The sequence below is a fragment of the Salvelinus alpinus genome, chromosome 4 (genome assembly GCF_045679555.1).
Source record: "Salvelinus alpinus chromosome 4, SLU_Salpinus.1, whole genome shotgun sequence".
NCBI lineage: Eukaryota > Metazoa > Chordata > Actinopteri > Salmoniformes > Salmonidae > Salvelinus > Salvelinus alpinus.
In genome coordinates this window covers 28,957,147-28,983,106 of record NC_092089.1, presented here as the reverse complement: position 1 = coordinate 28,983,106, position 25,960 = coordinate 28,957,147, and the positions used below count along the sequence as shown (strand labels likewise).

General features: G+C 46.0%; 3 protein-coding genes across 11 annotated transcripts in view; all 3 read left to right on the top strand.

Moving 5' to 3' along the window:
• LOC139573246 (SHC-transforming protein 1-like) overlaps positions 1–19,592 on the top strand; it is a 29,402-nt gene extending 9,810 nt beyond the window's left edge. For 2 of the 5 annotated variants that reach the window (XM_071396491.1, XM_071396492.1), the window contains 12 exons: positions 7,142–7,306; positions 7,574–7,644; positions 8,519–8,582; positions 9,318–9,437; positions 9,726–9,779; positions 11,843–11,894; positions 13,027–13,153; positions 13,355–13,505; positions 13,756–13,813; positions 15,530–15,658; positions 15,941–16,185; positions 16,323–19,592. In XM_071396491.1, the coding sequence (XP_071252592.1) occupies positions 7,142–7,306; positions 7,574–7,644; positions 8,519–8,582; positions 9,318–9,437; positions 9,726–9,779; positions 11,843–11,894; positions 13,027–13,153; positions 13,355–13,505; positions 13,756–13,813; positions 15,530–15,658; positions 15,941–16,185; positions 16,323–16,451 (1,365 nt within the window). In that variant the 3' untranslated portion in view covers positions 16,452–19,592. Of the gene's footprint in view, positions 1–5,545; positions 7,307–7,573; positions 7,645–8,518; positions 8,583–9,317; positions 9,438–9,725; positions 9,780–11,842; positions 11,895–13,026; positions 13,154–13,354; positions 13,506–13,755; positions 13,814–15,529; positions 15,659–15,940; positions 16,186–16,322 lie in introns of those variants that run through there. The other 3 variants (XM_071396488.1, XM_071396489.1, XM_071396490.1) reach the window with 3 other exon arrangements.
• A 1,794-nt stretch (positions 19,593–21,386) lies between these two features.
• Positions 21,387–22,225, top strand: LOC139573245 (lens epithelial cell protein LEP503-like). 2 transcript variants are annotated; one of them, XR_011674567.1, is made up of 3 exons: positions 21,387–21,762; positions 21,849–21,879; positions 22,098–22,225. XR_011674567.1 is itself a non-coding variant. In XM_071396487.1 (2 exons), exon 1 carries the CDS (start codon positions 21,532–21,534, stop codon positions 21,721–21,723), a length of 192 nt encoding a protein of 63 aa, XP_071252588.1. In that variant the 5' UTR covers positions 21,387–21,531; the 3' UTR covers positions 21,724–21,762; positions 21,849–21,938. The 2 variants fall into 2 exon arrangements, 1 of the variants encoding a protein (XP_071252588.1); XM_071396487.1 differs by lacking the exon at positions 22,098–22,225 and having other exon boundaries at positions 21,849–21,938.
• A 399-nt stretch (positions 22,226–22,624) lies between these two features.
• Positions 22,625–25,960, top strand: part of LOC139573242 (pre-B-cell leukemia transcription factor-interacting protein 1-like) — a 30,838-nt gene continuing 27,502 nt past the window's right edge. The window contains exon 1 of one of the 4 annotated variants that reach the window (XM_071396480.1): positions 22,625–22,806. The gene's annotated coding sequence lies outside the window, so the exon portion shown is untranslated. The remainder of the gene's footprint in view (positions 22,807–25,960) is intronic. The other 3 variants (XM_071396482.1, XM_071396481.1, XM_071396478.1) reach the window with 3 other exon arrangements.

Genomic DNA, 25,960 nt, shown 5'->3' with positions numbered 1-25,960 from the left:
ACTTCATAGCTAATCACAGTCTGTATCCTGATGTGTTCTGGTGCTCTCTGTCTGGGAGGAGACGTTAGCTAGTGAGTGCTGTGGCAGGCTCCGTAGACAGACCCTCTGGTGCTAGACTGGTGTGATCGAGTGAGCGTCCCTCTGTCTGTTGCTAGGCAGCCAAAATCAAACGGCTAGCTGGTAACCCTCTGCTTCCAAACATACAGGGCTTTAGCCGTTAGCGCTTGTTGTTGAAAGTCTACTTTCTCTGGTATCATCGTGAAACTTTTGGTGCCAAATTGTCAATCTGTTACAAAGTTTTATCTCAGTGGATCAAACCTGGCAGAGTAATGGTTAGAACATGTGTAAAGTGCTGGAAACAACACTGATATGTGAGCTGACAAGCCCCTGGAGTTATATTACAGGTTCAACCTCCACTATTCACTTCTGTGAGTTGTGTCTTGCAGCTGGAGACTGTTCATGTAAGACAACTTTAGTTTTCTCTTTGGATGGACTATGCAGATTGTTCGGACTGTAGTTAGCTCCTGTGTTTCTAGTTAGGCTAGTACTGGACCATACTGTGTCAAGAAATACACATGCTTCTCTCAGGTAACTGACTATTGGCTTGTTTAAACAAGACTGTTTCTGTTGTATCAGTGAGGAGAGCGAGAGAGAGGGGAGGGAGGTTTAATTGAGTGTAATGACTGGGTGATTGAGTTCTCTAACAAGCCTCCAGTACCATTCAGGTCTCATTGTCATCAAAACAATCCCACCGGTGGTGTCATCAGCCAATGACCTACATTCTCTCTTGTTACATCCCCACTGTGTGTGTCACTGTTTCTGTAACCAGAAAAAGGCAACTTCTCCAACTCTAGCACTTCTGATGCTATGGTGCTCCAGAACGTATCCACTCTAACCAGGGCAGCAATGTTCTAGAACAGCTCTACCTACTGTTTTAGCCATATCAGAAACTTCAGTCAGGGACAAGCCCAGCATCTGGTGTTTTCTTATCTAGTGGTGTCTGTTACTAGGTTATGTGCATTGTATAGACTCTGGCTGTAGTTACAGAGTGAGTGAGTGTGGAGAGAGACAGACAATCTTTAAAGTAGAGGGACTGTTTAAGAGGACAGTCTGGAGAACGGGAAAGGAGACGAGGGGCGGGGAGAGGGGGAGCGAGAGATCATTTGGAAGAGAAGGCAGGAAGTGGTGGAGCGAGAGAAGGAGGAAGTGCAGCGGCTACTGAGGGAGGCACAGAAAACCGTGTGGAGGAGGAGAGAGGGATTCCAGGAGAGGATAGGAGAGGACAAGCTGAGGGGAGAGAGAAGTGCAGAGAAAGGGAGAGAAACCGCCCAGGAGGTGATCTGGAGGAAGAGAGAGGAAGAGGGGGAGAAAGGGAGGGAGAAAGCCAAGGCCATCCAGAGAGGACACGAGACCATCTGGAGGAAGAGAGAGAGGGAGTGAGGAAGAGAGAGAGAGGGAGTGAGGAAGAGAGAGAGAGAGGGAGTGAGGAAGAGAGAGAGAGAGGGAGTGAGGAAGAGAGAGAGAGAGGGAGTGAGGAAGAGAGAGAGAGAGGGAGTGAGGAAGAGAGAGAGAGAGGGAGTGAGGAAGAGAGAGAGAGAGGGAGTGAGGAAGAGAGAGAGAGAGGGAGTGAGGAAGAGAGAGAGATAGGGAGTGAGGAAGAGAGAGAGATAGGGAGTGAGGAAGAGGGAGAGGAGGGAGTGAGGAAGAGAGGGAGGTAGTGAGGGAGGGAGTGAGGGAGGGAGTGAGGAAGAGAGAGAGGGAGTGAGGAAGAGAGAGAGGGAGTGAGGAAAAGAGAGAGAGGGAGGGAGTGAGGAAAAGAGAGAGAGGGAGGGAGTGAGGAAAAGAGAGAGAGGGAGTGGGTGAGAAAGAGCGAGTGAAAGAGTATAGAGAAGGAAGAGTTAAATTACTTAGGAGTATTGTCCAGCAGCCTTGGAACCTGAAAAACAAAGCTGCTCACAGGAGAGAAAGAGGAATAAAGAGAGAGAGGAATAAAAAGCAGGAGGGATAAAGAGAGAGGAATAAAAAGCAGGAGGGATAAAGAGAGAGAGGAATAAAAAGCAGGAGGGATAAAGAGAGAGGAATAAAAAGCAGGAGGGATAAAGAGCAGGAGGAATAAAAAGCAGGAGGGATAAAGAGAGAGGGATAAAGAGAGAGAGGGAGGGAGTGAGGAAAAGAGAGAGAGGGAGTGGGTGAGAAAGAGCGAGTGAAAGAGTATAGAGAAGGAAGAGTTAAATTACTTAGGAGTATTGTCCAGCAGCCTTGGAACCTGAAAAACAAAGCTGCTCACAGGAGAGAAAGAGGAATAAAGAGAGAGAGGAATAAAAAGCAGGAGGGATAAAGAGAGAGGAATAAAAAGCAGGAGGGATAAAGAGAGAGAGGAATAAAAAGCAGGAGGGATAAAGAGAGAGGAATAAAAAGCAGGAGGGATAAAGAGCAGGAGGAATAAAAAGCAGGAGGGATAAAGAGAGAGGGATAAAGAGAGAGGGATAAAGAGAGAGGGATAAAGAGAGAGAGGATAAAGAGAGAGAGGGATAAAGAGAGAGAGGGATAAAGAGAGAGAGGGATAAAGAGAGAGAGGGATAAAGAGAGAGGGATAAAGAGAGAGGGATAAAGAGAGAGAGGGATAAAGAGAGAGGAATAAAAAGCAGGAGGGATAAAGAGAGAGGGATAAAGAGAGAGGGATAAAGAGAGAGAGGGATAAAGAGAGAGGGGGATAAAGAGAGAGGGGGATAAAGAGAGAGGGGGATAAAGAGAGAGGGGGATAAAGAGAGAGGGGGATAAAGAGAGAGAGGGATAAAGAGAGAGAGGGATAAAGAGAGAGAGGGATAAAGAGAGAGAGGGATAAAGAGAGAGAGGGATAAAGAGAGAGAGGAATAAAGAGAGAGAGGGGGATAAAGAGAGAGGGGGATAAAGAGAGAGGGGGGATAAAGAGAGAGGGGGATAAAGAGAGAGGGGGATAAAGAGAGAGGGGGATAAAGAGAGAGAGGGATAAAGAGAGAGAGGGATAAAGAGAGAGAGGGATAAAGAGAGAGGGGGATAAAGAGAGAGGGGGATAAAGAGAGAGGGATAAAGAGAGAGAGGGATAAAGAGAGAGAGGGATAAAGAGAGAGAGGGATAAAGAGAGAGGGGGATAAAGAGAGAGGGGGATAAAGAGAGAGGAATAAAAAGCAGGAGGGGTAAAGAGAGAGGGGTAAAGAGAGAGAGGGATAAAGAGAGAGAGGGATAAAGAGAGAGGGGGATAAAGAGAGAGGGGGATAAAGAGAGAGGAATAAAAAGCACGAGGGGTAAAGAGAGAGCGAGATAAAGAGAGAGCGGGATAAAGAGAGAGCGGGATAAAGAGAGAGCGGGATAAAGAGAGAGAGGGATAAAGAGAGAGGGGGATAAAGAGAGAGGAATAAAAAGCAGGAGGGGTAAAGAGAGAGCGGTATAAAGAGAGAGCGGGATAAAGAGAGAGCGGGATAAAGAGAGAGCGGGATAAAGAGAGAGGGATAAAGAGAGAGAGGGATAAAGAGAGAGAGGGATAAAGAGAGAGAGGGATAAAGAGAGAGAGGGATAAAGAGAGAGAGGGATAAAGAGAGAGGGATAAAGAGAGAGGGATAAAGAGAGAGGGGGATAAAGAGAGAGAGGGATAAAGAGAGAGGGATAAAGAGAGAGGGATAAAGAGAGAGAGGGATAAAGAGAGAGAGGGATAAAGAGAGAGGGGGATAAAGAGAGAGCGGGATAAAGAGAGAGAGGGATAAAAAGCAGGAGGGGTAAAGAGAGAGAGGGATAAAGAGAGAGAGGGATAAAGAGAGAGAGGGATAAAGAGAGAGGGGGATAAAGAGAGAGGAATAAAAAGCAGGAGGGATAAAGAGAGAGCGGGATAAAGAGAGAGAGGGATAAAGAGAGAGGGGGATAAAGAGAGAGCGGGATAAAGAGAGAGAGGGATAAAAAGCAGGAGGGGTAAAGAGAGAGAGGGATAAAGAGAGAGAGGGATAAAGAGAGAGAGGGATAAAGAGAGAGGGGGATAAAGAGAGAGGAATAAAAAGCAGGAGGGGTAAAGAGAGAGAGGGATAAAAAGCAGGAGGGGTAAAGAGAGAGAGGGATAAAGAGAGAGAGGGATAAAGAGAGAGAGGGATAAAGAGAGAGGGGGATAAAGAGAGAGGAATAAAAAGCAGGAGGGGTAAAGAGAGAGAGGGGTAAAGAGAGAGAGGGATAAAGAGAGAGAGGGATAAAGAGAGAGAGGGATAAAGAGAGAGGGGGATAAAGAGAGAGGAATAAAAAGCAGGAGGGATAAAGAGAGAGCGGGATAAAGAGAGAGCGGGATAAAGAGAGAGCGGGATAAAGAGAGAGAGGGATAAAGAGAGAGGGGGATAAAGAGAGAGGAATAAAAAGCAGGAGGGATAAAGAGAGAGCGGGATAAAGAGAGAGCGGGATAAAGAGAGAGCGGGATAAAGAGAGAGGGGGATAAAGAGAGAGGGGGATAAAGAGAGAGGGGGATAAAGAGAGAGGGGGATAAAGAGAGAGAGGGATAAAGAGAGAGAGGGATAAAGAGAGAGAGGGATAAAGAGAGAGAGGGATAAAGAGAGAGAGGGATAAAGAGAGAGAGGGATAAAGAGAGAGAGGGATAAAGAGAGAGAGGGATAAAAAGCAGGAGGGGTAAAGAGAGAGAGGGATAAAGAGAGAGAGGGATAAAGAGAGAGAGGGATAAAGAGAGAGGGGGATAAAGAGAGAGGAATAAAAAGCAGGAGGGATAAAGAGAGAGCGGGATAAAGAGAGAGCGGGCTAAAGAGAGAGCGGGATAAAGAGAGAGAGGGATAAAGAGAGAGCGGGATAAAGAGAGAGCGGGATAAAGAGAGAGAGGGATAAAGAGAGAGGGGGATAAAGAGAGAGGGGGATAAAGAGAGAGGGATAAAGAGAGAGGGATAAAGAGAGAGAGGGATAAAGAGAGAGGGATAAGAGAGAGGGGGATAAAGAGAGAGGAATAAAAGCAGGAGGGATAGAGAGAGCGGGATAAAGAGAGAGCGGGCTAAAGAGAGAGCGGGATAAGAGAGAGAGGGATAAAGAGAGAGAGGGATAAAGAGAGAGGGGGATAAAGAGAGGGATAAAGAGAGGAGGGATAAAGAGAGAGCGGGCTAAGAGAGAGCGGGATAAAGAGAGAGAGGGATAAAGAGAGAGGGGGATAAAGAGAGAGGGGGATAAAGAGAGAGGGATAAAGAGAGAGAGGGATAAAGAGAGAGAGAGGGGTAAAGAGAGAGGGATAAAGAGAGAGGGGGATAAAGAGAGAGGAATAAAAAGCAGGAGGGGTAAAGAGAGAGCGGGATAAAGAGAGAGCGGGATAAAGAGAGAGAGGGATAAAGAGAGAGAGGGATAAAGAGAGAGGGGGATAAAGAGAGAGGAATAAAAAGCAGGAGGGGTAAAGAGAGAGCGGGATAAAGAGAGAGAGGGATAAAGAGAGAGAGGGATAAAGAGAGAGGGGGATAAAGAGAGAGGAATAAAAAGCAGGAGGGGTAAAGAGAGAGCGGGATAAAGAGAGAGCGGGATAAAGAGAGAGCGGGATAAAGAGAGAGAGGGATAAAGAGAGAGAGGAATAAAAAGCAGGAGGGATAAAGAGAGAGGAATAAAGAGAGAGAGGAATAAAAAGCAGGAGGGATAAAGAGAGAGGAATAAAACAGGAGGGATAAAGAGAGAGAGGAATAAAACAGGAGGGATAAAGAGAGAGAGGAATAAAGCAGGAGGGATAAAGAGAGAGAGGAATAGAGAGATTTTCCCTGCCAGAATTGGTGTCTGGCCATAGATCAGCAGGTCTTAACAGAACTTTGCCCTATTAAGCTCTGCAGATAATCTAACTCTGTTGTATCGACCCGTCACTGCTGTGTCTTGGCAGTGTGTGTGAATCAGCCCTGTGTGCGTGTGTGTCCCTTCTGATCTACTCGTTTGCAGCTGATAGGGTTTTTATGGGCCCATGTCAGGCAAGAGAGGCTAGTGAGCTACTGCCCCGACAGACACGCTGAAACGCGCACACACACACCACAGACTCACACACTCTGTGTCATTTACAGGCAGTAGAGTAGGTTTCTACTCCAACACGTGCTAACACACACAGACACATGAGGGTAGGCCCCTTGATGCAGTAACTCATACCACCTGAGTGTCTGTGTCAATAGACAATCACATTCTGAGGTTGTATGTGGAATCTCCATGGTGCTCAAAGATGAACAACTGGACTTAAGTGCCATGCTACATTAGTTGACATGCTGATGTGCTCAAACAGCATTTTTCAGAACAGGTGCTGCATACTTGATCACAAAAATCATTTTTGATTCTGTCTATTGGAAAGTGGCATTCATTTCTGTGGATTGAAAGTCATAAAATGTTGTAAGACTGACCGCGTAGACACCGAACAACTCTGAGTATCACTCCATCAGTGTGCTGGGTTAGACTCTTAGAGAGTGATCCCCTCTGATCTTCAATCGCTCCTCTTGCTGCTCTCCTCTGTCTTGTAGATGAAGGTGTTTCTTGCGCAGTCTGCCGCACTGCCTGACAATGACGGGAGGGAATAAAACAGGGCGGACGGAAAGACAACGGTCACTGAGAGGGAAAGAAAGACGAGCGTGTTTTTGAGCGAGAGACTGATAATACAGAGAAAGAGAGAATGAACCACCGTTGTTGTTCAGACTGAATCACACCAGAGAGTGTGGACTTGTTAGAGAAACACTGAAATAACATTGAACATCTCAGATCCATGATGGAGCTGGTCCCTAAAACTAAGTACACTCACTTCCGGAGTGAATCTCTCAGTTCGAATGACGATACCAACTCCAACCCTTTCTCCCTCCCCCCTTCCACCCCCGCAACCCCCCTCACCCCTCCTGGGCTACCCTCCTCCCTCTCCTCCTCCTCTCTCACCCCCATCCTCCCCCCTTCCTCCCCCCGCCGGGCCGAGAACAGCCCCACCACGCTCTGTTCCTTCTTCCCCAGGATGGGAGCCCTTTGCCTGGGTGTCTCTGCTACTCTACTCCCAGGCCTCAAGGTCTCCAGCAGGCCTCAGCGGGCTCAAGCCCCCTTGGGGTCTTCAGGGGGTAATAGTTCCAGCTCTCCCACTCCTCATCCCCCTCCCTGTCTAACAGCCCCCTCTCCCCCCCATCGCCCCCCTCTGCAGGATATGAACCGGCTGGGTGGGGCGTCCAGGAGGGCGCGGGTGGAGGGGGGGCAGCTGGGGGGAGATGAGTGGACGCGCCACGGCTCCTTCGTCAACAAGCCCACCAGAGGATGGCTACACTCAGACCACGTGGTCAGCACCACTGGGGTTGCCTACTCAGTACGGGTAAGAGTTGGTTGTTCTGTCTGTTTTTCAGTTTGTAGGATGTATATCTGTCTATTTTTCTGTTGCTCTCTCAAAATGATCTATTCTCTTGTCTGTCCATCTTTCCATCTGCACCTCCGGTCAGTGTGGGTGTTCTGGAGGAAATTGAATCCTAGTTCATATGAGTTCCTTTCCTGTTTCCTGTGTAGTGTATGGGCTGTATGGAGAGGAGTGCTGTAGGAAGTGGCATCCCTGTTCATATGTGTCTCCTCTCTATTTCCTGTGTAGTATATGGGCTGTGTGGAGGTGCTACAGTCTATGAGGGCACTGGACTTCAACACCAGAACTCAGGTCACCAGGTGAGAACCTCCAATTGTTCAGGGGATAGTTCACCCAATTACAAAATGTCATATTGGTTTCGTTACCCTGTAAGCAGTCTATGGAAACATTATGACAATCAAAATCCCCCGGAAGTATCTAAAATTGATTGTGAAGCTCAACAAAGTCACTTATAGATGATTTGAACATGATGCGCAGAAAAATGCTAATATCGGTACCATGACTTGAATGGGATTTGTGCAACAATTGCTAAAACGTTAGCATTTGGAAACAGTGCCAGGAAAACTAAACCAAGGCATGGATTGCTGTCATACCTTGTCCTTAGACTGCTTACAGGGTAAGGAAACCAATGTGTTATTTTGTCATTTGGGTGAACTATCCCTTTAAGCTGTTGTTTAGGGCTAATTATCAAGTTACTGCACGCAGATGTACTGTGGTTAGGTAGTACAAAACAGAGCCATGTAGTTAGAGCTAAGTGCTGTATAGGGATATGGTTCAAAACATTGCAAATCACAAAATGTACTCTTACTAGCTACCTCCTTTTCACATAAAAATGCATTATTTATCTCCAGTTCATATCCCCCAGCTCTCTTTTCTATTTTGGTCCCTAGCTGCTACCCATTTAGTGTTGTCCAATCTGAAAGGACTGTATAGGTTTAACAGTATTGTGTGTGTGCCTACCGCCCTCACAATCTCTAAATTAGCATGTTCTGGAATCCTGGTGGTTTCCTTCTGGTTTCTATAGTGATGTTTGTATCCATGGTGAGGATGAGTGTGGTTGTCAGGATGATCAAGTCTGTGTCACATGTTGCCAGATTTCATCTAATCTGCTGCACAGTGTGAAATCCGCACAAGTGTGTTACAGAGAGATTGTCACACGTGTTGTTGTTTCAGAGAGGCTATCTCAGTGGTGTGTGAGGCAGTGCCTGGAGCCAAAGGAGCCCAACGCAAGAGAAAGGTACACCAATATACACACACACACAGAGTATTATTTATTTATGTGTTAAGTGGAGGACTGTAGTCAGGGCGTTGTTGGATCTGGATTTAGCTGGATTGTCCACTCTGTGGTCAGTGGTACTTCCAGGTAATTACCTCTGTCTCTCTCTTTCTCTCTCACTGTCTCTCTCTCACACATGTACACACTGCCCCTTGTATGAGGGAGACTTGTGACTAAGTTGTGTGTGCCGAGACTAGGCCAACTCCTACTGGGCCGGGCCCAGCCCGTCTTTATGGGGAGGGGGGCATTCCTGTAAAACTTAAAGCATCCACCCAAACACTACATAAAACAGCTATATACACAACAGACTGGTTTGGCTAAAGCATGTCTGGCCCTGGGAGACTGTGGGAGACTGTGGACTGTGTGGGACTTGACTAGACAAGCTTAAGTTGACCATGTATGTATATATTATATATATATATATATATATATATATATATATATATATATACACACACATATACACACACACACGGCTCAGACATGCTTCTCCCTCTCTATTGCCTTCACACACACACATTCTTCTCTGTATATTGTACAGTACGTTTACTATGCTCTGTTATCTTCTTTTAGAATAGCTTCTGTTTAATCTTCCTTATTGGTGAAATATTTCTTTCCCTGTTGGCCTTCTGTTTAACATGAATGGTCAATAAAGAGCTTTTAAAAGTTCTCTCCCTCCCTCCCCTCCCCCTCCAGCCGTCGTCTCGCTGTATGACGTCCATTCTGGGGAAACGTAACCTGCAGTTTGCTGGGATGACCATCAGCCTGACGGTCTCTACCAGCAGCCTCAACCTGCTGGCCTCCGACTGCAAACAGGTGACACACACACACACACGCACACTCGACATGGATCCTGAAAGAGTGTTTGTTGTTATTGATCTATCTGGGTTTGTTATTACAGACTGTTACATGGTGTTAATTACATCATCCAGTCAGTTAGGTATTTAGTATACACTATATCTAACTGTCAATGGAACCAACCCCTACTGCTGAATGGAGAAACATGATCTCTCGCTCTCTCTCTCTCTCTCTCTCTCTCTCTCTCTCTCTCTCTCTCCACCTGCTCAAATCCCTCCCTCTCTCTCTCTCTCTCTCTTTTCACAGATAATTGCAAATCATCACATGCAGTCCATCTCTTTCGCTTCTGGAGGAGACCCAGTGAGTCATACAGCCCTCTCCCTCCCTCGCTCACCTTACTATCCTCTATCCCCACTCTATTCATTGCTCTGCCTCTGTCCACCCATCTACTCCTCTATGCCTCTCTCCCTGCTTCACTCTGTCCACCCATCTACTCCTCTATGCCTCTCTCCCTGCTTCACTCTGTCCACCCATCTAATCCTCGCTCTCTCTCTCCCTGCTTCACTCTGTCCACCCATCTACTCCTCTATGCCTCTCTCCCTGCTTCCCTCTGTCCACCCATCTACTCCTCTATGCCTCTCTCCCTGCTTCACTCTGTCCACCCATCTACTCCTCTCTCTCTCTCGCTCTCTCTCTCGCTCTCTCTCTCTCCCTGCTTCACTCTGTCCACCCATCTACTCCTCTATGCCTCTCTCCCTGCTTCACTCCGTCCACCCATCTACTCCTCTATGCCTCTCTCCCTGCTTCACTCTGTCCACCCATCTACTCCTCTATGCCTTTCTCCCTGCTTCACTCTGTCCGCCCATCTACTCCTCGCTCTCTCTCTCCCTGCTTCACTCTGTCCACCCATCTACTCCTCTATGCCTCTCTCCCTGCTTCACTCTGTCCACCCATCTACTCCTCTATGCCTCTCTCCCTGCTTCACTCTGTCCACCCATCTACTCCTCGCTCTCTCTCTCCCTGCTTCACTCTGTCCACCCATCTACTCCTCTATGTCTCTCTCTCCCTGCTTCACTCTGTCCACCCATCTACTCCTCTATGCCTCGCTCTCTCTCTCCCTGCTTCACTCTGTCCACCCATCTACTCCTCTATGCCTCTCTCTCTCTCCCTGCTTCACTCTGTCCATCCATCTACTCCTCTATCCCTGTCACGCTGCCTCTCCCGCTTCACTCTGTCCACCCATCTACTCCTCTATCCCTGTCACGCTGCCTCTCCCTGCTTCACTCTGTCCACCCATCTACTCATCTACTCCTCTCTCGCTCTCTCTCCCTGCTTTACTCTGTCTACTCCTCTATCCCTGTCACGCTGCTCCTCCGTCTTGCTCCGTCTATCTTTCTTTTCCTCTATCCATCTCTCTCTGTATTCCTTAGCTCCTTTCCTCTTTTCCTCCCTCCTTTGTCTTCATCCACGTCAGTGGAACTCCCTACCTCTCTTCCTCAGACATGTATTCTTTCTCTTCCAGCTCTTCTTCCTCCTCCTCTCTTCCTCCTCTCTAGATCATTGTGTGTTAATAGCTCTTCCTCCTCCTCTCTTCCTCCTCTCTAGATCATTGTGTGTTAATAGCTCTTCCTCCTCCTCTATTCCTCCTTTCTAGATCATTGTGTGTTAATAGCTCTTCCTCCTCCTCCTCCTCTATTCCTCCTTTCTAAATCATTGTGTGTTAATAGCTCTTCCTCCTCCTCCTCTCTAGATCATTGTGTGTTAATAGCTCATCCTCCTCCTCTATTCCTCCTCTAGATCATTGTGTGTTAATAGCTCTTCCTCCTCCTCCGCTATTCCTCCTCTCTAGATCATTGTGTGTTAATAGCTCTTCCTCTTCCTCCTCCTCCTCCTCCGAAATTCCTCCTCTAGATCATTGTGTGTTAATAGCTCTTCCTCCTCCTCTCTAGATCATTGTGTGTTAATAGCTCTTCCTCCTCCTCCTCTCTAGATCATTGTGTGTTAATAGCTCTTCCTCCTCCTCCTCCTCTCTAGATCATTGTGTGTTAATAGCTCTTCCTCCTCCTCCTCTCTAGATCATTGTGTGTTAATAGCTCTTCCTCCTCCTCCTCTCTAGATCATTGTGTGTTAATAGCTCTTCCTCCTCCTCCTCTAGGTCATTGTGTGTTAATAGCTCTTCCTCCTCCTCCGCTCTAGATCATTGTGTGTTAATAGCTCTTCCTCCTCCTCCTCTTCCTCCCCTCTAGATCATTGTGTGTTAATAGCTCTTCCGACTAAACGTCTTTGCTTCCTTCTCTCTTCCAACTCACCCACTCTCCCCTTTTCTCCTCACCCTCCTCTTCATATTTCCCTCTCATTTACCCCTCCCACCCTCTCTTCCTCCTCCTCCTCCCCATCCCCCTCTTCTCTTCTCTCTCCCTCAGGACACAGCAGAGTATGTAGCATACGTGGCCAAAGATCCAGTCAACCAGAGAGGTGAGACTCAATGTCATTCCTCCAATAGATTTATCCAGCAGCACATCCAGTCCTTGTTCAGTACCTTACATCAATGTCACCCGCCAATAGATTTATCCAGCAGCACATTCAGTCCTTGTTCAGTACCTTACATCAATGTCATCCCTTCAATAGATTTATCCAGCAGCACATCCAGTCCGTGTTCAGTACCTTACATCAATGTCATCCCTCCAATAGATTTATCCAGCAGCACATCCAGTCCTTGTTCAGTACCTTACATCAATGTCATCCCGCCAATAGATTTATCCAGCAGCACATTCAGTCCTTGTTCAGTACCTTACATCAATGTCATCCCTCCAATAGATTTATCCAGCAGCACATCCAGTCCTTGTTCAGTACCTTACATCAATGTCATCCCTCCAATAGATCTATCCAGCAGCACATTCAGTCCTTGTTCAGTACCTTACATCAATGTCATTCCTCCAATAGATTTATCCAGCAGCACATCCAGTCCTTGTTCAGTACCTTACATCAATGTCATCCCTCCAATAGATTTATCCAGCAGCACATCCAGTCCTTGTTCAGTACCTTACATCAAAGTCATTCCTCCAATAGATTTATCCAGCAGCACATTCAGTCCTTGTTCAGTACCTTACATCAATGTCATTCCTCCAATAGATTTATCCAGCAGCACATTCAGTCCTTGTTCAGTACCTTACATCAATGTCATCCCTCCAATAGATGTATCCAGCAGCACATCCAGTCCTTGTTCAGTACCTTACATCAATGTCATTCCTCCAATAGATTTATCCAGCAGCACATTCAGTCCTTGTTCAGTACCTTACATCAATGTCATTCCTCCAATAGATTTATCCAGCAGCACATTCAGTCCTTGTTCAGTACCTTACATCAATGTCATCCCTCCAATAGATCTATCCAGCAGCACAGCAGCACAGCTGGCTAAAACCGGCACTTTTACTGAAACATTGATTCATGTGCACTGTCCATGTAAAAATAAACACAAACTCAGTATATTTATCCAGCAGCACATCCAATCCCTTTTCAGTACCTTTCTTTGGACAGTGAGGCAGTGCCAATATTCTGTTTCCTTACCTCTGTTGTTTACCCTCCTCTTTGCTTCCTTTCTGTCCAGCGTGTCATATCCTGGAGTGTTCGGAGGGCTTGGCCCAGGAAGTCATCAGTACGATAGGGCAGGCCTTCGAACTGCGCTTCAAACAGTACCTGAAGAACCCCCCCAAACTGGTCACCCCCCATGACAGGTGTGTGTGTGTGTGTGTGTGTGTGTGTGTGTGTGTGTGTGTGTGTGTGTGTGTGTGTGTGTGTGTGTGTGTGTGTGTGTGTGTGTGTGTGTGTGTGTGTGTGTGTGTGTGTGTGTGTGTGTGTGTGTGTGTGTGTGTGTGTGTGTGTGTGTGTGTGTGTGTTTCTCACTCCTGAGTTCTGACTCCTCTCCCCTTTCTCAGGATGGCTCCGTTTGACGGTTCAGCGTGGGAGGAAGAGGAAGATGAGGGAGCACCGCCCCCTGCAGATGTTCCGTACTATAATAACTTCCCCGGGAAACAACCTCCTCCTGGGGGACTGGTGGACATGAGGGCCCGCCCTGGGGCTACGCTGGTGAGATGTATATACACACACATCAATTGTATTGAATCCAGACTGCAGCTCCAGGGGAGAGAGAGCAGTTCAGTATGTAGGCTAATCATCTGACCCAGTCTCACCCTCACATCACAGCAGGCCTTAGTCTTCCACTCTCTCTGGCGCTCTCCTTATTCACCTCACAGTGTGTGTGTGTCTCGTCAGTTGGTCAGTGTAATGTATGTTTTTCCATCTGTATCTTAATTGCTTCTGGTGTGTGTGTTTTCAGCCCTATGGACAGCCGGGTCAGAATGATATTCACAAGCAGCCGCTTCCCCCTCTACCAAGTGAGTCATCTCTCTCACACTCACTCTCACACTCACTCTCACACCCACTCTCACACCCACTCTCACACCCACTCTCACACCCACTCTCACACCCACTCTCACACCCACTCTCACACCCACTCTCACACTCACTCTCACACTCACTCTCACACTCACTCTCACTCTCACACTCACTCACACTCACACTCACTCACTCACTCACTCACACACACACTCACTCAGCTAAAGGATATGAGGTGACACATAATACAATGACTTGCAGTGAGAGAATGACACGGACACAGTGAGAGGAAATGAGTCAGATTGACCCTGTGTGTGTTACTCTAGGACAGTGTGTGTTGCTCTAGGACAGTGTGTGTTGCTCTAGGGCAGTGTGTGTTGCTCTAGGGCAGTGTGTTGCTCTAGGGCAGTGTGTGTTGCTCTAGGGCAGTGTGTGTTGCTCTAGGGCAGTGTGTGTTGCTCTAGGGCAGTGTGTGTTGCTCTAGGACAATGTGTGTTGCTCTAGGACAGTGTGTGTTGCTCTAGGACAGTGTGTGTTGCTCTAGGACAGTGTGTGTTGCTCTAGAACAGTGTGTGTTGCTCTAGGACAGTGTGTGTTGCTCTAGGGCAGTGTGTGTTGCTCTAGGGCAGTGTGTGTTGCTCTAGGGCAGTGTGTGTTGCTCTAGGGCAGTGTGTGTTGCTCTAGGACAGTGTGTGTCAACTGGTCTCTGTGTTCCCATAAGGGTGTCGTGACGTGAATGCCATTAATGCGATGACAATTATTTAATCAAGTCAATTTACTACGTTTAAATGATTATGTGATTAAATTAATGATGTAACAATTAACTCATTAGCAATCTTGGGGCACCACAGAAAAAGTTTGTTTAATGAGTTACCATTTCCCCGAATTCACTGAAGAATATCAGAATATACCTTTATCATATTAGTCATACATTAATTATTATTACCTCATATCAGTCTCATTCTGAACGTCGTTGACTTAAATCTGCACCAACCCTAATCTGCATGATGATTCAGCGATACACAAATTGGCTTAATTATTTATTTACTAACTAACTAAATAATAACACAGAATGACATAAACACACACACAGGATAGATTATGCGTTGATTACTAACATAACGCAATGAAAAGTCCCTAGTGGACTAACCCGATATGACGGCTGGTTACACAGTGAAAGGGCTGGGGAAAGAAAGAGCGGGAGAAGGAGAGACAAAGGAATTCAACTATCGTACATGCAGTTGAATAATACGTTCATTGTAAATATGGATATTTAGCACCCTAACACCTGCTCATTCAGATTTAGAAGTGCAATGTACATATTTACGCTTGTATGTCTTTGTCGACTCGCTCTGCTGAAATCGCCCGATCCGTCTGTGACGAATAGTTAAACAGAAAGTCTCTGGTTGTGTAAGTCTCTGGTTGTTATATCCCAATGGTCCCGTGTGGCTCAGTTGGTAGAGCATGGCGCTTGCAACGCCAGGGTTGTGGGTTCATTCCCCACGGGGGGACCAGGATGAATATGTATGAACTTTCCAATTTGTAAGTCGCTCTGGATAAGAGCGTCTGCTAAATGACTTAAATGTAAATGTAAATGTTGTCCACTAGAGGTCACCATGTCCTTAGTAGTTGTAGTAGGTTTCATCTAAATCCATCTCCTCCCACTTCCCAGGTGATACCGACAGACAGTTATGTGATTAAACTCCTCTGATTGGTTGTTTCAGTGGGAGCAAAGGAGGGAGGGCGGGACCTGTGTGATGACCCCTCATACGTCAATGTGGATAAACCCCGCCCCACAACAGCTGCAGCCAATGGCAACGCTCACAGAGATGCGTTCGACATGAGTGAGTCCCAGTTGGCCCTATCAGCTAGAGTCTGTGTACAATACATCAACTGGCCCTGCAGTCTATAGCAGTCACTATCAGTCATCTCAGATAAGACTAATTAGAATGGTTATCAGCTATATTGCAGTAATTACACTACAGTAGAAGTCATTAGATTATTAATTTGGGTTTGGACATAGGGGAAATTAGAATATTGGTATATTGGTATCAAGAATGAATCTGGTCTGTTCGTATAGTCTCACAACGTCTCTCTAGCTGTGCCCTCTCTCCTTCTCCTCTCAGAGCCGTTTGATGATTCCCTGGGTGTATCAGGTCTGGGGGTCTCAGCGGCGCCCCCTCTGGTGGAACAGCTGCAGTGCGAGGCCTGGTTCCACGGCAGCCTGAGTCGCAGGCAGGCTGAGAGACTGCTGACCCGTGATGGAGACTTCCTGGTCCGAGAGTCAGGCACCACCCCTGGACAGTACGTCCTCACTGGACAACAGGGGGGTCAGCCCAAGCACCTACTACTGGTCGACCCAGAGGGAGTGGTGAGTTGCAGGGAGAGGTGTCTGAGTTAGAGCGAGCCATCCGACCCCTTCCCACTTATCAGCTGTGACGTGCTATGTTTTGTTGACCCTTTCTCTATCTGTGTGTGTGTGTGTGTGTGTGTTGTCCTACTCCTCAGGTACGTACCAAAGACCACCACTTTGAGAGTGTGAGCCACCTGATCAGTTACCACATGGACAACAGACTGCCCATCGTATCAGCAGGCAGTGAGGTGTGTCTGCAACAACCAGTGGAGCACAGGGCCTGAACACACACACACAAATACAGCAATGCAACACACACACACACTCTCAGAAACACTACACACATAAGCAGTGCTGACAACATTAAGGAAAGCCAAAAAAACACCTCTGTCACTCTTTCTGCCAAAATCATTTGTTCTCTGCTTTTCCTCACACCCTCCTCTCCTCCTGGACGACTCACTGTTACCTCCGTGATCCCTCCTTCTGTTCATCCTTCTGTCATCGAGGTCCACTCCCTCCATCCCTCCAAAGAACGTGGGAGTAACACCTTGGAACACTTTATTTTCCTTCTCATTGGGACAGAAATTAATACAATTTAGTAAAAAACGGAGCATTATTAATTAAATCATGCCATAGAATAATTCAGAAATGATACAATCATAGTAAAGGAGGACTATGGACCTTGGAGGGGAGGAGTGAAACGTAGAGAAAGGAATGGAGGGATGGGGGAGAGGTCTTGATCCAGACATGGCAGAGGAAACAGTTTCTCTCACCGTCACAGAAGCACTCCAAAGACTTGTCTGATGATTGGACTCATCAGAGAGCTCGGACATGGACCCTCCAATCAAATATCAGTGGAACACATGAATAACCAATCATGACTGAGATCAGGCCTCCTGTTAATATGCATAGACGTTTTTGTGTCCACACCAATCAGGGCCCTCGCTCACCCTCAAGCCACTCCCATTAAAATACTTTTCATCTTTGACCATTGACCCCCTGAGTGATACCTGGTGATGTCACGGAGGACGTCTCTGTATGCAAAAAGGGGGTTGCTATGCCAACAACCATTGTCTCCGTCTGTCCAAATATGGACACGGTTTCTTTCCGGCCTCCGAAGGTGGAGTTTGATAAAAAGGATGTGATTCATGCCCATCCGACATCCGCATGTCTGTCTACAATGGACTGGTCTCCCTGTCTGTCTGCATGGGACTGGTCTTACCTTTCTGTCTGCATGGGACTGGTCTTACCTTTCTGCTCTGATCATGACAAAGAAAGTGGACTTGGTTGGACTGGGGCAGCAGAAACCATGGAGATGACTCATACACCAACATACAGTGTGTTAGTCTGTATCTGTCATGTGTACCTTCATTGGGAGTATAGTGTCTTTACATAGAGAGGGATGGAGAGAAGACTGGGAAGGGGCAGGGGGGAGGTTCCACATCTAGAGATGTCATCAGACTTAGACACGATGTCATCTGAAAGAGCTCAAAACCAATTCTACGACGATGTCACAGTCAACCCAAATGCGGCTGTCACAATTTAATCGGTGCTGTGTTGGAATCGTAGTTCGGATTAATGCCAATATTTTCTTGCTTTTCAATGGATTTGTTGTTAATATCTGTTTGCCTTGACAATCTATGGCCATGTCTCTGTCTGGACGGGTAGGGGGTGGAGAGGTTGGGGGGGGCATACTGGATGAAGTGTGTTTAATGCCGAAAGCATTCGGTCCAAAGCATTCACAGCATAGATTTTCTCTCCTCTACAAATGTGCTGCAACACTTGGTCAGGAGATTAGCTTTTAGCGTTAGCATTAGCGTTAGCATTAGCTTTTAGCGTTAGCATTAGCATTAGTGTGTGATGTGTTTCTTCTCAGCTCACTGCAGGGAAAACTGTTATCAGCACTGTTCACAACGGAATCTGGGAGCTTCGCGAACGTTGGTCAGACGTTGGACTTTGACGTGTTGTTTTCCTTGGAATTAGAAGATAGTAGAGGGAGAGAAAGTGGAGGAATCATCCTCTCCCTCCTTCTCTTCATGATATTTTTTGTATCTTTTACTCGTGCCTTGTTTCTTCGATGCAGTCACCTCCCTCCAGTGCAGTCTGTCACCTAATGTACTGTGCTTATTGTACAGTCAGTTGATGTACCTAATCCAAATGTAGTGGACCGATGGATCCTGTCACATGGTCTCTCAGTCCATCAAAGACTCTTCAAAAAGGACACTGACTCTCACCACCCAGGTCCAGTGATGGCAATCCGCTCCTCTATTGCACATTCATTCTTACTTCCTGTTGTCATTTGTTGTTGTCACGGTTGCTCGATGTCGCAGCTCTCATTGGAGGGATTTCCACTCCACCTGTAAATAACATCAGATCTAATTGGTAGGTTTGAGTTCTTTGTTCTGAAATGAAAGTCTTTATTGTTTAGATGTTATTAATAACATGGGTGGGACAGAAATTTCACATGTAATACCCACAGAATACTTTTCTCTCTGAATCAATTTTGATTCTAGCCAATGAACCATGTCTAGGTTTTTGAGGGAGGCTGAAACCAAACTGTAAACGTGGAAGTGAAGAGTAAACTGGGATCTGCCACCTGCTGTACAAAATATTTCTGTCTCATCAGGAGGGTTGCAAAATCCCCTGGTTTTCCAGATATCCTGGTTGGAGGATTCATGGAATTCCTGTTTATTCGCTCATGTAATTCTAGGATTATTTTAACCAGGATTTCTGGGAAACCGGGGAATTTGGGGAAAGTGATCTGAATTCTGCAACTCTAGTCATGAGAAAGGGCTCTCTGAGCCTGGACAGGTAACTGTTTTATTCATCTTTCTCATCGTGCTTCTGTGTGTGTGTTGTGAGAGAGGATGTGTGGATGATCAGAGTTTATGGTTGGGAGTGTAGGGGGCTGTGTAGTTCTTACATGGTGGCATGTGTGCTCTGTGTGTGAGGCCTTTGCTTCATTCTGTCACAAACACACAGGAGGGACAGCTGTGTTAGACACAGACTGTTTAAGTGACTATAGGTCCTGGATAGGCAACAAGGAAACTAGTATACAAGCTCCAAGGTGTGTGTGTAAAAGGAATAATCTATCCTCTACATCATTTGTGAAGCATTCTAGCGTTGTCATTGTTCATCACAGTTGCCTTTGTTGCATGGAAATCATTTTTTACAGTTTCTATATTGTTGTTGTTTTGATGTACTTTTTGATTTTAGTTTTGAAAGCCAAAGGGTTATTTTCAATTAGCCTTCACAAATATTGATTTTAAATTTGTACTTTTTACAGTTCTGTTGTAATACTCTTGTTCTTTTGGGGGAAAATACATCTGTTTACACCTGTATCTGAAATCACAGATTGCATATAAATGCATATATCATGAATCTTTCTTGGTGAGTTTGGCTTTAAAATGCAGTTTCTGGATTTACTCTTTGGTCTCCTGTGATGTTTTCTTAAATGTTGATTCATAACTATTAAATAGAACATATCCCCTTTACTTATTTATTCTGCTAAATACAGGTGAAGACTATATATTGTTTTAATTGAAGTTCTACACTTCGAGGAGACGACCAAGGAGATTATGAGAGGACAGGACAAGGAAAGAGACAGGATCGGGCAGGAAGAAGTTACTTGAGTTACCACAGGGGGAGGACGAGGCTTGTTGAGTTACCACAGGGGGGGACAAGGCTTGTTGAGTTACCACAGGGGGAGGACGAGGCTTGTTGAGTTACCACAGGGGGGGACAAGGCTTGTTGAGTTACTTACCACAGGGGGAGGACGAGGCTTGTTGAGTTACCACAGGGGGGGACAAGGCTTGTTGAGTTACTTACCACAGGGGGAGGACGAGGCTTGTTGAGTTACCACAGGGGGAGGACGAGGCTTGTTGAGTTACTTACCACAGGGGGAGGACGAGGCTTGTTGAGTTACCACAGGGGGAGGACGAGGCTTGTTGAGTTACTTACCACAGGGGGAGGACGAGGCTTGTTGAGTTACCACAGGGGGAGGACGAGGCTTGTTGAGTTACCACAGGGGGAGGGGGAGGCTTGTTGTGTTACCACAGGGGGAGGACGAGGCTTGTTGAGTTACCACAGGGGGAGGACGGAGGCTTGTTGAGTTACCACAGGGGGAGGACGAGGCTTGTTGAGTTACCACAGGGGGAGGACGAGGCTTGTTGAGTTACCACAGGGGGAGGACGAGGCTTGTTGAGTTACCACAGGGGGAGGACGAGGCTTGTTGAGTTACCACAGGGGGAGGACGAGGCTTGTTGAGTTACCACAGGGGGAGGACGAGGCTTGTTGAATTACCACAGGGGGGAGGGGGAGGCTAGTTGAGTTACCACGGGGGGGAGGGGGAGGCTAGTTGAATTACCACAGGGGGGAGGGGGAGGCTAGTTGAATTACCACAGGGGGGAGGGGGAGGCTAGTTGAATTACCACAGGGGGGAGGGGGAGGCTAGTTGAATTACCACAGGGGGGAGGGGGAGGCTAGTTGAATTACCACAGGGGGGAGAGGGAGGCTAGTTGAATTACCACAGGGGGGAGGGGGAGGCTAGTTGAATTACCACAGGGGGAGGGGGAGGCTAGTTGTGCCTCTACATTAAGTGCCAAGGTGTACAGTAGGGTCTAGGGTTAGAGAATGTGTATTGGTGCAGGGTCCATGTCAGCAAATGTTGTATATTCAGACCTCTGGTGAGAACATGTCCTATAGCTGTCATTCACAGAATAATTTCAACCTGGACGATGACCACCACGCAGTCATCCAACAATATAGAAATCAGAATAGTGGGGCTTACTTATTTCAACCTGTTCAGAACACAAAACACAGATTACCAGAAGAGAGAAACAATAGGCTGTCACACAGTCCTGGACAAAGAGAGGAGGCATATTGTGCGCTTTTACAGTAGAGCTGCATTGAGCAGGTGATACTGGAACTATCCTGAGGGGTGTACTGTAGGTGTGGTGGATAGATTATGCTTTACATAGGGAGAGACGGAGAGCACCGAGCTAGTCTGTTCCAGACTGGCAAAAACCCTAGAGATGCAGAGAGAGGGGTGGTGGGGTGCAGAACACACCCAGAGCCAGTGAACAGAATGTTTCACAACCAGGGGTGACTGGTGTGTCTGTGTTCCAGAGTGTAGAAGAATAGAATAGAGAAAGATCAGGAGCTGAGAGAACACCCCCTGGTGTTGGTAGTGTTGATGTCACTATAGGAGGAGCTCTCTGTCCACTCACACCCAGTCCAACCCTGGTCTTCTCCTCTTCCTTTCCTCCTCAACTCCTTTGGGATTGACCTGACCCCTATTCCTCTCATCTCCCATTTCTATAATTTCTTCCTCTTGTCCTCCGTGTGGAGCAGTGCCACAGAACCATGCACCCCCAGCGTCCTCTCCCCCAGGCCATGCCCTCCTCCCTCGGGCAGAACCTGCGTGACATGGCCATGGGCCTAGGCAGAGGGAAGAACTTCCTTGGTGGGAACATTGCCTATGGCTTCATCCAGTCCCTCAAGGAGTGCTTCTACTTCGTACTCTGCTGCTGGTGCATCAAGGAGATACTGGACTGACTGACTGAGACACTACGAGAGGGAGAGAGGGGCACGAGGGTGAGGTTCTCTTTCCTGCATCTCTCTCTGGATGTGTTTCTCTCTTCCTCCTTTTCACTCTTTATCCTCTGTTTTTCTCTCACCAGCTAAGATGTTAAACACAGCGTGTGAAGCGGTGTAAGTATGAGTCTTGTCATTACATACATTAGATACTGTACATAGTTTGACTCCAAAATAGAAGATGTTTGCCAAACTGTTTTCTGACAACATAATTTCCTTTCAGCTACGGTACATGTCACCTGTTAAATATTCTACCAAATATGTAGGACTGTGTAGTATGTTATGGTTTACATGTTGTACTATATGGCCCTGGTGTGTGGATTTGCTCCTCTTAGTGCCCATGATGCAGTTCTGTATTCCTGTCTGGAGACTTGAGAAACTGATGTGCTGCCTGGTGTATCAGAGGATCTCTGTTATTCTCTGATCCCGAGTCAGTCGGTCTGGAAACCTGCAGTGTGTGTGTGTGTGTGAAGAATCGTCTTAACACCAATCAGCTGATCCTAGACCTGTGGAGAAACCAAACCTGTGAGGCAATGGACATGGTTTTTGATGCTGCTTAGGTCACATTTAATTCCAAGTTTTATTAATTTCTGTACAGTCTTAATATGCAAGGAATAAAAATGAATGTAATATCTGATTTTGTTTGTGCCAACCAGAGTCAGGTGATGTGTGTGTGTGTGTGTGAGAAACAAAAAAGTAGAGCCTGACATCTGCCAATGTCATCATAGTGTCAGGTGGCACCACTCAACATCGGAAAAGCATTGCGTATGGTATATTTTGCATACCCACTCTTATCACCTGCGTGTGTCAATCAATCTGAAAGTGTGCACATTGTGCGACACGAGAGAGCGATTATCATTGGCGAGATGGGCAAGGAGGGGTGGGACGTCAGAGAATGTCCTTCCCGGTTGGACAAGAGAGCGTGGCTCACGCAATTGTCAAAGAGACTCTTCCAAGTTCCGAAGCTGGAATCATTCAATTAATTTGGCAGAAAGGAATTGATACACAATTGCCATTTATAAGGGAAACAACGCGTTCAGAGAGGTAAGTGCAGTAGAACATGTAATGTTACTTTGTGTTCTTGTTAACATTTTGTCTTTAGATGTTACTGTTTCCTGGTTCTCGACAGAGGTTAAAGTAACTGTCTGGATTTTCGGTGGAAGGGATTAAAGTTTTTCATAGTAGGTTGGCAGATAACAGGTTTTATTTTTAATTGAATAGTACATGTTTTATAACGGATGTAGTAAAGTTTCAGTATTATTTAGTTCTATATTGTGTTACCACCGATGGTCACAATGTTTCACTCGATTAGGATTTTATTTTTTCATGGTTCATCGGTGGAGATGCGGTGTGACAGTTGTTGACATTTCAGAGTACACACCTTCTTTGTCGACACAGGGCTAACATGCAAATTATGTGTCAGGGAGCGATGATTCATTGCCAGGCTTAGGTTGAACACTTGTTTAAACATTTTACAACCTAGCGTCGACTAGACAAGGCCAGCAGTGTAGCGTTGTGACCATTTTTGGTCATTTTCTTTCGCCGAGACAGATAAAGATATATAATAGGCTGTTGGCACACAGACGGAAGAAGCATGTGACAATGCAAAAATAAATGTCATTTCAGATGAAAGAGAATGAGAGAAACTCGTTTGAAAGCACAACCTTCTCTATTACCCAGGCCTATTTAAGCAAATATAAAGAGGAAAAAGTGCAGTTTGCAGTGGACGCCTGTATAGGCCAAGTGTACTACCACTGGCGCCGAAGCGTTTGTTAATTTGTGGAGTTGATGGGTCAAGAGTGTGTGTCTCAGAAGTTCGCTACTCTGTCGAGAGCTCCATGGCTGCCAAATTAATGCACCACTTCGGAGGTTTTGTCTAGAAGGGATACAGTTTTAGTTAAAATTGACTTTTCGTAGCAGGTTTAAGATAATTTATGCAGCAGGTTGGGCGAATAAAAATAGCAGGTTAGGTGAATTAGGTTAAGATTAGGAAAAGGTTTAGGAGTTAGCTAAAAATTCAACTTTTGACTTCAATTTGACAAAAGCTGTATCCCTTCTAGACATGATCCACTTCAGAGAGCGAGTACGGAAGAATGAGGGTATCTTTCATTGACACCATATTTTTACAAATGTTTTTTTTCTTTAAACAAGCTAGATTTATTTTATTTAGAATTCTAGGCTACTTACTATAGGTCTAGAGAACATGTACTATTTACAGTGGCTTTTTTAACATGTAAATCTTGGTGGGGCAAATATATATATATATATATATCAACAATACATTAATTGCACTATAGTGGTGACAAACGGTGCTTTCTTATTAGCACCATGGAATGAATCCTTACCACTGCTACACCTGGCTATCAGCGGAGTCTTGTCTGGCAGCGACTGTTCATTCAGCCTCATTTACTGTCTTTTATAAAACATAGCTGATTTGGCTGACTTAAGAATCAGCGCCCCGTCAACGGAAAAGTTGTAAATCATGCAGCGCGTTATGTCAAGAACGCAGATTTTAGAGAAACAACAAATGCCGGTACATAATTTATTTTTATTTCACCTCTATTTAGGGAATAAATAAGGTAAGGTAAGGGAATAAATTGGCCATAGTGGCGAAATAATTACAATTTAGCAAATAAACACTGGAGTGATAGATATGCAGAAGATGAGTGTGCAAGTAGAGATACTGGGGTGCAAAGGAGAAAAATAAATAAAATAACAGTATGGGACTGAGGTAGTTGGATGGCCTATTTACAGATGGGCTATGTACTGGTGCAGTGATCTGTGAGCTGCTCTGACATCTGGTGCTTAAAGTTAGTGAGGGAGATATGAGGCTTCAGTGATAAAAAAATTATAAATTGCAGTTCATTCCAGTCATTGGCAGCAGAGAACTGGAAGGAAAGGTGGCGAAAGGAGGAATTGGCTTTGGGGGTGATCTGTGAAATATAACTGCTGGAGCACGTGCTACGGGTGGGTGCTGCTATGGTGGACCAGTGAGCTGAGATAAGACGGGGCTTCACCTAGCAGACTTATAGATGACCTTGACCCAGTGGGCTTGGCGACGTATATGAAGCGAGGGCCAGCCAACGAGAGCGTACAGGTCGCAGTGGTGGGTAGTATATGGGACTTTGGTGACAAAACGGATGGCACTGTGATAGACTGCATCCAATTTGCTGAGTAGAGTGTTGGACGCTATTTTGTAAATTACATCGCTGAAGTCAAGGATTGGTAGGATAGTCAGTTTTACGAGGTTATGTTTGGCAGCATGAGTGAAGGATGCTTTTTATGTGAAATAGGAAGCCGATTCTAGATTTAATTTTGGATTGGATATGCTTAATGTGAGTCTGGAAGGAGAGTTTACAGTCTAACCAGACACCTAGGTATTTGTAGTTGTCCACATATTCTAAGTCAGAGCCGTCCAGAGTAGTGATGCTGGATGGGCGCGCAGGTGTGTGCAGCGATCGGTTGAAGAGCATGCACTTAGTTTTACTTGCAGTTGGATGCCACGGAAGGAGAGGTTAGTTAACAGTGTCCAAAGATGGGCCAGAAGTATACAGAATAATTGTCTAATATCGTCTGAAAGCTTAAATTCTTGTTAATTTAACTGCACGGTCCAATTTACAGTGGCTATTACTGCCAAAAATGGCATGCTATTGTTTGAGGAGAGCTCCTAACTACAAAACACATTTTTCACCGCGATAGGTTTGAAAAATTCACCTCTGAAGGTGAAATGTGTACTTAAGTTCTGAAATCTTGCTCTGATTTATCATCCAAATGGTCCCAGAGATAACATGAAGTGTGGTTTTGTTAGATAAAATCATTTTTCATATCCTAAAAAGGTCCATATGGCATGCACGATCAATTTTGTATTTCCACTCGTTATATTTGCAAAGTAAGGAATCTGTGAACATATCACCCTAAACGTTGTTTTAACAAGTCAAATCATGTTCATATGTATTCCTCAGAGATCCTAGAAGGTAACAAGACTTCACTATATCGTTAGGGGTGTAGTATATCCTATAGGACACCATATTTGGTCAGAGTGCGATGCCTTAATGGCACGCCGATGATGTGGGCGGTCATCACTTGAGCTACTGTATCTTTGTCAAATAAGCACCAATCGGGGTCAAACAAAGCTAGCTAGCTAGATAGCCAGTGAGCTGGGCTTTACGGGAGTATCCGGAAACCATGTATATGTCGT

Bases quoted from the DNA above. Each gene is read 5' to 3' on its own strand.
- LOC139573245 (XM_071396487.1), top strand. From the start codon at position 21,532: ATGCACCCCCAGCGTCCTCTCCCCCAGGCCATGCCCTCCTCCCTCGGG.